Source organism: Montipora capricornis, chromosome 2 (genome assembly GCF_036669925.1).
Source record: "Montipora capricornis isolate CH-2021 chromosome 2, ASM3666992v2, whole genome shotgun sequence".
NCBI classification, from domain to species: domain Eukaryota; kingdom Metazoa; phylum Cnidaria; class Anthozoa; order Scleractinia; family Acroporidae; genus Montipora; species Montipora capricornis.
This window is the reverse complement of record NC_090884.1, coordinates 28,249,453-28,261,952: the sequence shown is the minus strand read 5'-3', so window position 1 is coordinate 28,261,952 and position 12,500 is coordinate 28,249,453. Positions and strand designations below refer to the sequence as shown.

The 12,500-nt window shown below is 38.0% G+C and overlaps 1 protein-coding gene across 2 annotated transcripts in view; it reads right to left on the bottom strand.

Moving 5' to 3' along the window:
- The window catches only part of LOC138039250 (leucine-rich repeat-containing protein 72-like), a 73,980-nt gene that overhangs the window by 278 nt on the left and 61,202 nt on the right, over positions 1-12,500 (bottom strand). The window contains exons 3-6 of one of the 2 annotated variants that reach the window (XM_068885456.1): positions 8,615-8,704; positions 8,333-8,494; positions 626-668; positions 1-132 (exon numbers count right to left, since the gene is read on the bottom strand). The exon at positions 1-132 is cut by the window's left edge and continues 278 nt beyond it. In XM_068885456.1, the coding sequence (XP_068741557.1) occupies positions 1-132; positions 626-668; positions 8,333-8,494; positions 8,615-8,704 (427 nt within the window). Of the gene's footprint in view, positions 133-291; positions 401-625; positions 669-8,332; positions 8,495-8,614; positions 8,705-12,500 lie in introns of those variants that run through there. The other variant, XM_068885458.1, reaches the window with a different exon arrangement.

Genomic DNA, 12,500 nt, shown 5'->3' with positions numbered 1-12,500 from the left:
GGACTACTCTCAGGAAGTAGTCTTCTCTCTTCTGATAAGGGAATTGATGACCAGTCGAACGTAGAATACTGCATGACTGATCTCTGAAAGCCTCGTTTCTTTATTACCTCTTCCAACGCACTCCCACTATTGCTACAACAACAAAAACAATAACAGTGTTCACTGGAAGAGGCGAATGAATGTGAAGAACAGATATGTAACAAATCGGTAATAAGTAGAACGATCACCACACCGACTGATCCAGAAAGATAAACATGGAAATAGAAATTTATATAACTAGCAATGCTTATATTACTAAATTTTAAGTTAATTGAACAATATACAAATGTATAGTTTATAACTTAGGCTGCTTTTCCAGCCTCGTCTCTTTATTAACTCTTCGAACGCACTCCCACTATTGCTACAGCAACAAAAACAATAACAGTGTTCACTGGAAGAGGCGAATGAATGTGCCGTAAAGAATATATCAAACTGCACTGATGTGAAGAGCAGATATGTTACAAATCGATAATAATTAGAACGATCACCATACCGACAGATCCAGTATAAAGAAAAATAATATCGGAAAAAGAAATTTATATAACTAACAATGCTTATATATTACTAAATTTTTAGTTAACCTTACCTGGTACTCTCTATAGTTCTAGTCTGCTTCTCCTGGTTATCACCTGAGTAAAATACAAAAACAATTAAATAATAATAACAATAATAATAGCGGGGCTCCGCATGCCAAATGGGGGCAAGCGGAGCACCATGGACAAGAAAGTATGGTAACCCATCTGTGCAAGAAAATTTGGTTTTGGTCTCCGTACGACTGTCCACATTCCGCATGACAATGTGACTAGTATCGTGGTCTCAAGTTAGAGCGCATCGAGGCAGGGTACATCTTTGATATTGGACATCCATGTAATCGTCAATTTTTCACCTGTGAAAACAAGGTATCTGCTGACCAGTATCACGCGACCATACTGCAGACTCAAGTTTAGAGCTATTACTAAGGGCGCAGCATTGTTATAACTCAATCACTGTTAGAGATTTTGCCAAAAATCGCAGGTTTGAACTTATCAAACTGCTTTTTTAAGTCTTATCGGGCCAAAGAGAACCTAAACTGTCCCAAACATTGCTTACAAGTGCATTTATTGCAGATAAATGTACTGTAATCCAATATAAATTAATACAGTGTCGAGAGTTCAGTTGTAATAAGTCTTGTCTGTCGAAATAGACAAGGATGACAAGAAAACTTGCTAATGATGTCCGCTGTAAGCTTGAATGACGACGTCGCGTGTCAACATGGAATTGCAAACGTTTTTAGGCCTTCCTTCGTTTTTTTTTATCGAGTTCTACAAAATATGTGAGGCAGCGAGACATGCATTAAGAAGGAAAACAATACCTGACAGCAGAAGCTCATGTGCTAGGGCTGAAAGCAAACTGCTGTCAATAAGTGTTTTGTCTCTCGCTCTATTTCTCTCAGCTTTACAGTGTTCTTCATTGAAATTTTCTCTTCTCCTTCCTCATAACCAAAGTTTCTCGCATGGATAGATTTCCCAAAAAATCTTCACCATGGTCTCCGCTGGCACGCCTGAGCTCTGCTATTTATAATATTGAATAGTATGCAAAACTGTTATATGATCTTTTAATGGTGGAAATCCTGCAGGCTCCAGTAAATCCCGACACCCAACAAAGTCCCTACCCTAACCGCCAAAAGTAAAAAAAAAAAAAAAACAAGACAAAGATAATCGTATCAAAACACGGCTTTTCGTTTATTGTATCACCGCAATTTGGAGTCTTTTAAAGGTGTCTGGGACCCAAGAGAGAGAAAAAAAAAGCACTTTCTCCGATAAGGAGCAACAAACAAAAAGCAATCATGCCTGCCATTGGCTAAATATCCCACCTTTCATTCGCTGAGAGTACAGAACGCAAAGTAGTATGACATCTTTAACAACCCTGCTCCTCAAAATATTCCTAGACTATTTGAAAAGTCAAGTTTGATTCACCCCAACTAAATAAAAATCCCAGTAAAAACGTTTTGGACACTGAATTTTCTTCATTAAAATAATCGTTCGTTTAATTCCCGGCCCCCCCCCCCCCCTTCCCGGACCTCGGATCTTAGGGCATGGACTTCAACATTGTTCTGGGGGTGGGGGAAAACCCGATTAACGAAATTACAGGTGTCTTGCAAATTATACTCCAAAATTATGGTGGAAAAGGAGTGTGTGCCTAAACGTTTTGGCGAGGATTGTCAGAAATGTCATTTTTGTGTTGCTCATGAAAAGGTTATTCTTAGTTTAGCACAGCATGTCTTTCATTGCAATTGTGCAGTATTTTGAGCTTTTGGGATGTTAGGATATCCGCTTTACAAGATGTGTGGTGCTGATTTATTCTCTGTGTTGTGGTTTAGGGTATGCATACTGCACTGAAACCATTAGCGGAAATCTTCTGGGAAGTGGAAAGAAGAAAACAGTTGTGGCTGCTGACATAATTATCATTATCGTTTGTAAAACGAGGAATTTTGGCTAACATTATGGATAATGAAATTTCCCTCCAGTAAATGCAGTCATGTTGACGGGGCCTGTACTCTTTCGCATGTGCAAAACTATCTTGTACTTGCGTCATAAAGACAATCTCACTTCCAATTTCAACGTAGGCGGCTGTAAACAGAGCATTTGAAATGGCGTATACGACAGCTAGAATATCTGCCGAAGCCAACGCTTTGGCTGTAGCATTAAGAAGAAGCTCGGCCAAACCATTAAGCTACTGGGAAAATGCGAAAATATCCAAGTCTGAAGCGCACCGGTTATGTCGTAGCAAAAAAGATAAGTTGGGACTATAAGTACAGCTATGCCACCAAAGGGCCATGTTTGACATCGTCAATCGCAGGGACTTACTGTGACAAAAAAAGGATCGAAAGATCTTACAGGAGAAAAGAGACTGCATATTTTAGCAGCTGTCAGTTATGGCAAAGATGTAATTTTAAATGAAGTTCATAAAAAAATGATTGGTAAGTCTTTTGCCCTTTTTATATGACAAAAATATCCTAAATGTTTTTAAGAGCTGCTCGAGGCAAGTGCCGACTGTTTGTTTTGGATAATGATCCCTCACAAGTTTTTTAAAGTTACCAAGCTGGCATTAAAAGACATCAGTGCAAATGTGCACCAAATTCCCCTTCGGAATCCTGGCTTAAATTCGATTGAAAACATATTCATATTTTAAGAATGATGTTAGAAGACAAGGCAATTCATCTTCATAAAGTACAAGGGTCCTTTAACGAGTACAACAGCAGAGTGTACCTACCAATCTCATAGATCACTGATAAGAAGTATGGCTAAGCGAATAGATCAAATCATTGCGTGGAAAAGTGCAAGGGTTAAGTATTAATTTAAATTATTGTGTACGTGGAAAGCAATGTCACTGACAATGAAGACATGGATGAACTGAACATGTAATAAACTTTACTTGAAACCATGTCATGGTTTGTTTGAGCTCTTTGCAGGTGATGTGCTCCCTTAAGTCACGCAACACAGTTCTCCACTTGTTACTCATTTATCTTGAAATTTAAAATAGGTTAGACCGAAATGTTTGTGAGGTCAAAAGAAAAGGAACAACCTTGGCAAAAGTAAATCTTCGATTGCCATTTACAACAGTCCACCCGTTGAAATGTTAATAAAATACTTCACATGTATTACACAACGCCTGGAGGAGTGTGTATTTCTAACTTTGTCGAGTTATGAATTGGATATTGCATCAAAGATAACAAGAAAATAACATTCTCCTTAAGAGAATGCGTTAAATCCAGTATAATAAACGTTTCTTAAATTTGAAACATTGTCGATGGTGCTCTTTGAAAGAATGTCACGCCGTGTGTGTGATCGCAAACACAACCTGATAAATGTTTTTGTTTTTTTTTCATATATTGTCCAGAATAAGTTTCACAAAACATCTTGGGCAGGGATGTAGAAGCAGTTGATCGTTCTCAAATGTTTGATTCCAAAAATGGAAGAAACGCCGGTGCACTGACATCATGTGAGTGTTTGCCTGATAAATTGACCCGCCTTTAACCAAGACTAATGGAGCATCTGCAGTCGCAAACAACAACAACAACAACGTTTATTACATACATCACTTGTTACAATGCAAAAGCGAAGAAAGCCTCAAGAGAAGCCGAGGAAGGAGAAGAAGAGCAAATTTCAATGAAGAACACCGTAAAGCTGTGAGAAACAGAGCGAGAGACAACACTCATTTACAATGGTTAGCTTTCAGGTAATGTTTTCCTTCTTAGTGTATGCTTCGCTGCCTCACAGTTTGTAAACTCGCTAAAAAACCAAAAAGGCCTGAAAACGTTTGCAATTCCGCATTGAAAGAGATTCTAGCATATCTCAACAATTACACACCACATCGCCATTCCAGCTTACAGCAGACATCACTGGCGAGTTTTCTTGTCATCACTGTCAATTTTGTCAGACATATAATTACAACCGAAGTTTCGACACCGTATAAATTTATGTTGGATTGCACTACGCAATGTTTGGGACAGTTTTGGCTCTTTTGGCCAGATAAGACTTAGAAAATTAAAGCAGTTTAATAAGTTAGAACCTGCAATCTTCGGCAAAATCTCCTACAGCGATTGAGTTATAACAATCGTTTGTCTTGTTTGTTAAGCGGTTTTGTGGCCGGCTACGCTTGCTTATTTTGGCGACTGTCCACACTAAATTAATACCATTCGATTTATAGGATGTCCAGTCATGAGCTGCTTTGTTTGACTGTGAAAATGCAGTCGAGTAAGCAAATTACTACGCTTTAGCTTGACCTTTTAATTGGTAATTTTTGATGTTGTTCCAAAACGGAAGAGAGAGGGTGTAAAGATTATCAGTAAAACGGAAATGTTGTGGAAGAGATTACTGTTCATGTAATTTCAGTTTTAGTTGTTGAATAAAATTGTTGGTTACTGTTTGCAGGGCTTGTTTGTTCACTGCAAACTGTATGCACTAATGACGATTAATTTTGTACTTTATGCAGATGCATAATTATTTCCATGTACAGTGTACATTATCTTGCTTTCTGGGGTTAGAAACGGGAGCTCCGATAATCTATATATTTAATGTTTGACACTGGAAGTGAAGTCGTCATTACATAATGGATAAACCACATATTGCAATGGTGAGTCCACATAAAGATGTGAACACACCATGACGTAAGAAGAACTTAACACAACATGATGGTGCCACAACACGTAACAATCATGTCTGGACACCCTTAATTAAGCTATGTCCCCATGAACCTACTGACCCCTGAGAGTGAGACTCGTCAATGGGGCGAGTCCTAGGGAGTTTGAGGTTCGAAAGGGTTAAAATGGTACACACGCATTGCATTCTCAAACTAGCGAGTCTTTGACCTCCTTTTCTCCTCCATCCCGCTCTCTCAAGATTTTAAAGTTACAGGCTCGATCTCGTTTTGGCCTACCCTTGTCCTTCTGAGGCTGATTTAAAGACCAAATTCTGAGTGCTGCGCGAAATCCAAACCATAAATAGCAACAAAATTCCTTTTGCACCACTTGTTTTCTTTATCTTTTGTTGACAAATGAGCAAAATATTGAACTTTTAATAATAATTTTACCGTTAAGGTACAAGCCCTAAAGGTAACTCTTCTCAAGAGGCCACGTGTCTTTCTAGAAACATGGTCATGGCTTTCTGATCCACTTTGCTGTCGTATTATCTAAGCCCTTGAGTGACTTGCACTGGGATGCCTCTCGTACTTTCAGCATTCTGTACAAGGTAGACCTACTTAGGGGGGGGCTCATAGTCTTCTATGGCACCCTATGGCAAGGAACTCTATCAACATGAAGCCCAACTCCTACCATTTTTGCATGCCTTCTCGCGTTCTTTATTTGGCGATCGCTGAGCGTTTCAAAGGGCGCGTGTATTCCTTTCAATTCGCTTGACGCATAGTGCAGTAGTGCAGGCTCTTAGTTGGAACATGCTTGTAGGTCTCCAGTTGATCTGGATAAGCGCTTTACGTATGATTTCAGCAACTCCTTGCTAGGACTTGGCGTCATCACCTTGCACACAGCCCAACAGGACTCATCCAACTTTTCCTCGCATACTTGCTTTTCTTTCTCTGTCGCTGAATCCCAGTCCATCTTCAGTCTAAAGGTCAACGGCTCCACAGTCCTCATGTCAGACAGTCCAGCGATTTGTGCCATTGCACACTTCGAATGTTTGGTCTGCAAACGTCAATGGCTCATCGTCTGCACTGTCGGGCGTCCAACTTTACGCCATTGTCCAGGGGTCCAGGGGAAGTTATTAAATGACTTTGAAACAGTTCGGGTGTCTGGTGGGATGGCTCGCATCTCCGCCAATGTCTTGTCTTTACTCTTCCTATGCGAAACACAAGAGGCCTTTACCCTAAGAGAATAACGAAGAGAGTGAATCGCAAGTGTTTCATTGGGTGAGCTATCTAAGATGAAGTCATCGCAGTTATACAATTTAGTGGCATGAATTCATATTTATTTTATTCAGGCACGTAAGGAGCTGATATTATTCACTGTCAGCCCAAATCATATCCACGGACCACACCCAAAAAGTTGTAGCAGGTTGTATTTCATAACCATGAACCAACATGCATAAAAATACTCTTCCAATGTCTTCATTGTTTAAAGATTTATATAAGTCTCCATTCTTTCAAACACAAATTAACTGACAGAATATGATGATAGAATGGAAAGATACTGCACTTACTAGCTCCAACAGGAACAAGAACACCAAAAATTTCCATCACCTCTCTTGATACTCTTAAAGAAAATGAACGATCTGTCTTTGCCGCTTTGCGCTCTTTCTTGTGCTCAGGGTACTTGCATGTGTAGGACTTCGTCTAGTTTCACCAGTACCGCCCTAGATGTGCACAGTGCTTCAGACAAACAAACATCTCACTTCTCTGCGCTTCGGTCGTATAAAACAACCCTGAACGCGCTAAAATGTTGGCTTAGATCGTTACTACATTGTTCCAGGCAAACAAGCTCGGCTGTCCCTCTAAATTCTTCACAGTTTCCAAATTCTCGTGCTTTTAAAAACAAGCAGCCATGGTACATTCTGTACTTTCACATCTGCTTGGTAACTGAGGTTTGTGTAACGGCCATCTAATTTGCAAATCAGGAATGTTTTAGGGGTGATTTGTTTACAAAGATAGATTTAAAACTTAATTGTACTCGCTACCATTATCTGAACGGCCCATGGAATTTTTGAGACATTGCCACGGAGATGATCAAACACTTTCCTTTTTTTTTTTAATCATGATTGAACCAAATTTTAGGACACGTTGTCTGAACAAGTGCCACATGCAACTGGATGCGAACACGCAACTGCAGAAGAGAAGTTGCAATTTGCTAAATATCTCATTTGAGTATACCTTTTTATGAACTTAGTTCTATTGTGTCAAATGGGAAGGAGCTCAGAACTTGAGGCACAAGAATTACAGAACAAGTGCTCATCTGAGTTGCAGGAGTTTCGTTGACCAACCGGCCTACTAACAGAGTAATTTGCTAACATTTTCGAATAAAGGTGGGGAAAAAAGCATTAAAAACGATTATTGAACACTCATGATGGAGAACCGCGGCAAAACCGTGGAGCTAAGAATATTTTATCAGTCAAGCCATTGATCAATCAAGTAAATATAACAGTGTGTCATTTACAAACAAAGTGCCATTATCGCCAAATTGAACCTCTTGTCCCCTCGCGATTAAGGTAGATACCCACAGATTTGACTTAAGAACTTTTTAAAACTATCTAAAACCTTTATCACGATGTTAATTTCTACTTCATAATTTTGTCCCACAATTAATGTTTCTAAAAAGATACGTGATCTGTTGAGATGAGTTTCCTTTAGGGCTTGTAGCTTAACGGTAAAATTATAAAAATTTTCGATATTTTGCTCATTTGTCAATAAAAGATAAAGAAAACAGCTGATGCAAAAGGAATTTTGTTACTACTTATGGTTTGGATTTTGCGGGGCACTTAGAAAAGAACAAATTTCGGTCTTTAAATTGGCCTCAGAAGGACAAGGGTTGGCCGAAACGAGCCTGCAAGAAAGCAAATATAAATATTTTCAAAAAAGAAAACCATTTTCGTTACTTATGTACCAAACTCTTTTAGGGTAAAAAACCTAAAGGGGAACTTTTTTCTGACACCAAATTGACCAGACCGCTTTTAGAGAGACTGCCTCTTACCATAGTTTTGAAATCCAAAGAAAAAAGGATTCTACTTTTTGGTGACAGCAGCACTTTAAGTTGATTTGCCTATTAAGCCATGAAGGGCTAATTTCTTACCCTGACAATGTAACATACCTTGGCTTAGACCATAGCTTTCCAATGTCCCTGACAATGGCGCTGTAGGCATTTTCTTTAGTGGATCATATGAACACTGGCCAAATGCGAGCCCCTCATTTATCATTTCTCTTTGGGACTCATATTTCTTTTCAGCTTTGTCCCTCTCAGCTTTAGAAATTCCTAAGAGTGTAAAGTCAATTAAATCAGCTTAGTGAACTAAAAACGGACAGCTTGACCATGATATAACAAATAGCAGTGTAGCCTGGAAAAGAAAAAATATACCGATAATGACTGTTCTACCTTTCCTGTCCAGTAGCTGAAGAGAGGGGACATGATGTACCACATATGATCTGTAATCATAATCTTGTGCTAGTGGATTGGCAAAGAGATCTAAGGAAAATAAAACTATTTTATTATAGAAACACCAATGAAATACCAAGTGAGCTTTCACGCGAAAACATGAGATCTTCGCACGTGAAAACATCACTGTTGCTATGGTTACATATGGAAATAGCGCCTTTCCATGCCTTTCGTGAAATGATTTAGTATTTCATTGATGTTTATATAATAAATAGAATATTACATGGCCGCTTGGAGATACGATATTTCTCTTCTCGTGTTGAAAAATATTTCATGAGTGAGCGCAGGGAACGAGTGAAATATTTATCATCACGAGAGAAGAAATTTCGTATCTCCGCACAGCCATGTAATATCCTCTATTTATTTCAAAAATGATGCTTTAATGTCACAGAAATGATTTCAGCAGTTCAACTGACATTCAATTAATTACAAGTATACTCAAGTTAATATATACATTATGCACAATTGCTTAAATGAGGTATTTGATCCCACTTCGATGCTGCAAATTTCCCTTTCGTAAACGGTCGTTGCAATTTGAAACGGTCGTTGCCATTTCTCAGAACGGTCGTTGCCATTTGAAATGGTCGATGCCATTTATAACAGTCGACTACACACTTCACTTCAAAGAAAATTCAAAGAAAGAAACTAAGAAAAACTATTAACAAAAATTAAGACAAAAAAGGAAAAAAAAAATTTATAAAAGAAAAACTGGAGGAAAAAAAGACTCGAACTCGGGTTCTTAGCCCTCACCCTAAACAGAACCCTAATTCCTAAAATGCGGGTAGTGTCCCTAACCCTAACCCGAACCCTAACTCATATGACCAGCGAGACATAACTCCCAGTAACCGCAACCTTTTGAGTTCTTAGACCTAATGAGTGTAATTCAGAGCTAAAAATTGGCAACGGCCGTTCTGAGAAATGGCAACGACCGTTTACGAAAGGGAAATAAGTTTCGCTGCTCTTCATTTCTATCATCTGCAGGTGAGATTCTCACCTAGACAAACAAAGTGGCTACACTTCAATCAGATCTTAAGCACTCGATCAGATCTTAAAGGCCCACATTCGCCCAAAAGTCATTGCGCACCGTAACTGAATTTCGTGTAACACGAAACTACCCAAGTATCTGACAATCACATCACGTATTTGGACAAGTCGTCATTTGAAAAACAAAAACAAACGACCGCAATGACTTTTGGACGAAGGTAGGCCTTTAACCAATCACATGGTAATTTTGAGCAAAAAATTCTCAACAAGACTAATGTGATGCTATTATTCAATATGACTTCTTGAAGCGCGAGAATTCGTTTTTGAGATCACAGCCTGTTTATGTGGTCCCTTTTCTTAAAAATTAATACTATGCACAACACAGTGTTTACAATACTAGACATTACGTACAATAATTACAGTACAGTACAGTACTAACAATACATGCTATTTACAAAATAATACCTACTTGTACATAACTATTAAATGACGGCTTACTAAAATAACTTACAACCCTGTAATATATCTTGCGGTTAATTTTTGTTTTCAGTTAATTTTTATTAGTTTAATTAGTTAGTTCTTTTTTAATTCGCAAATTTTTCAAGAACTAGGTAAAAATTTTCTCTCGGGTGCTCTCAAAGACCAACAAATTTTAGTGATTAGGGTCAAATTCTCAGCTTAGTGATTTGGGTTACTGAGCACCCATTTGGAATGGTCAGCCTTTTTTTTAAAGTTAGGCTTTAAAATTTAGTGATTAGGGTTATGCACTGTCTTATGTGAAACACTGTTAGCATTCCAGGAGGTGTATGGCAACTGCAGACCACATACTGCAGACTGTCTACAAATATCGCTGATAAACAGTATTTAAGTCTAAGCACCCATTTGATTAGCGCTGATAAGCAGCATTTAAGTCTAAGCACCCATTTTAAAATGGTTAGCTTTCAATAACTGTGAGTTAGGGTTAGTCTGCAAGTGTCAGACACTACATTCCAGCTAGTTAAGGGATTGGTACGCATTGTAGTGATTGGAGTAATCACTTATTTGAAGTGTTTAGTCTAAAACAATCGTTGTCTTGGTCACTGGGTTAAGACTATTGGTTGATGGTTATTGAAGTATATAAAAGCATTCTTTCACTTGTTGGACAAAGGGCTTAGATTGTACATTGCAAAGACGCTGTGGTGTTGTGTGGGTGGGAAACCGAAATAAAGAAAAGGGTTTATCAAGTGAGTGGATACAAATAAACGTTTATTTTCCATTCTTAAGAAAGACGTACAAATGGAATTACAGTATATAAGGAGAACCTAAAAACTAATTTCTAGAAATCAATTGTTCGAACTTACAAAATGCATCTATGACATACAAACGCCATAGTAATATATGATATATATAATATATCATATATACTTACAAGTACACATATCATATAATGCAATAGTCAGCGCTATAGCGTAAGGAACGCAACACATTAAATACTACTTAAACAAATACATAAGCTAATATTTAAGTGAGATTACTCTCGGTATGAATGAGAGTTTGTGTCTTTCCGTTCCAGAGGAATTCTGTGGTCGTTGACTGTCCTGTGTCAAGTTGTAGCGGTGACTTGCTGGCTTGGGAACCAGCTTGGAGCAGGGGTGAGTGTCGTCGTCCATGATGCTTTGGACTTCTTGTATTGTCATGCTGTCTCTTCTATCAGACAGCGATGGCAAGAAATCATGAGGAAGTCCTCCGATTCTGAAACTTCTCCTTTGAATTCTTTCGAGTTCGTTCTCGAGGTAGTCTGAAAGACCGTCCCAGATTGGAGCTCCAAACACGGTGAGGTGTTTAGAGGTCTATAATCTTTGTTACGTAAAACGTAATGCCAACTTCAGTTGGTAGGTTTTCCCTATGGCACTCCCTTAGAAAAAACATAGATACGGAAAAATGAATATGGATATGGTAAATGGTAAAAAAATGACCACTGTAAAGAAATTTGAAAGCTGACGTTTTGAGCGCTAGCCCTTCCTCAGAGCTAAACCCTTTTCTGTCTTTCACATAGTAGGACTACTTTTTGTAATGAAAAAACAGTGATATTCTTTAATGATTCCTTTCTCAATATAACTTGTTTCATACAAGATTCATAAATATTACACCTTCTGCTGTTCATTTACGCAAAATATACATTCATTTACGTCAACAGTTGAAACTATACGGCAAATATACGTTTATTAGTACTTCCATGAACTTCATTAACGCGAACAAACTTTCAATAATGCTATTTGCATATGTATTAACATTCAATAGCATAAACGGATAAACAATTGCACTTTTGGACAAACACAGGTAACAAATATACTTTCAATCTGGCGCAATGGTTAATCATTAACTCCATTAGGAAATCAATTGCATAGTATGACAATCAATGGCGTATTAGAGACATACAATAATGCAATTTGCATAGAGACCCACAATCAATTCCACCTTCATACAATCGTTTAATCGAAATGGTCAATCATTAACGTGAACTGACAAAAGTTGGTATTTCTCGAATAAACAATAGGAAGAAAAAAACATTCATTAGAGTCATTCATCGCAGTTATATGTATTTTAAAATACTGAACAAAAATACAAGAGTATGCACATTATCATTTAGATTTTGTTATTTTTTGCACAATGTTTTGCTGAAGCAGATATAAAATGAAGAACCTTTTACACGTACAGACGCATTGGACACAGAAAGAACCGAAGAAAATCATGCCACCAAGAAACAGAATCTGCCTTGAACAGAGTCTACATGTACATGTACTGTACTTGTTCATATAGCGTACTCTGTTTGTTACAGTACTGTACGTGTAAAATGTTCTTC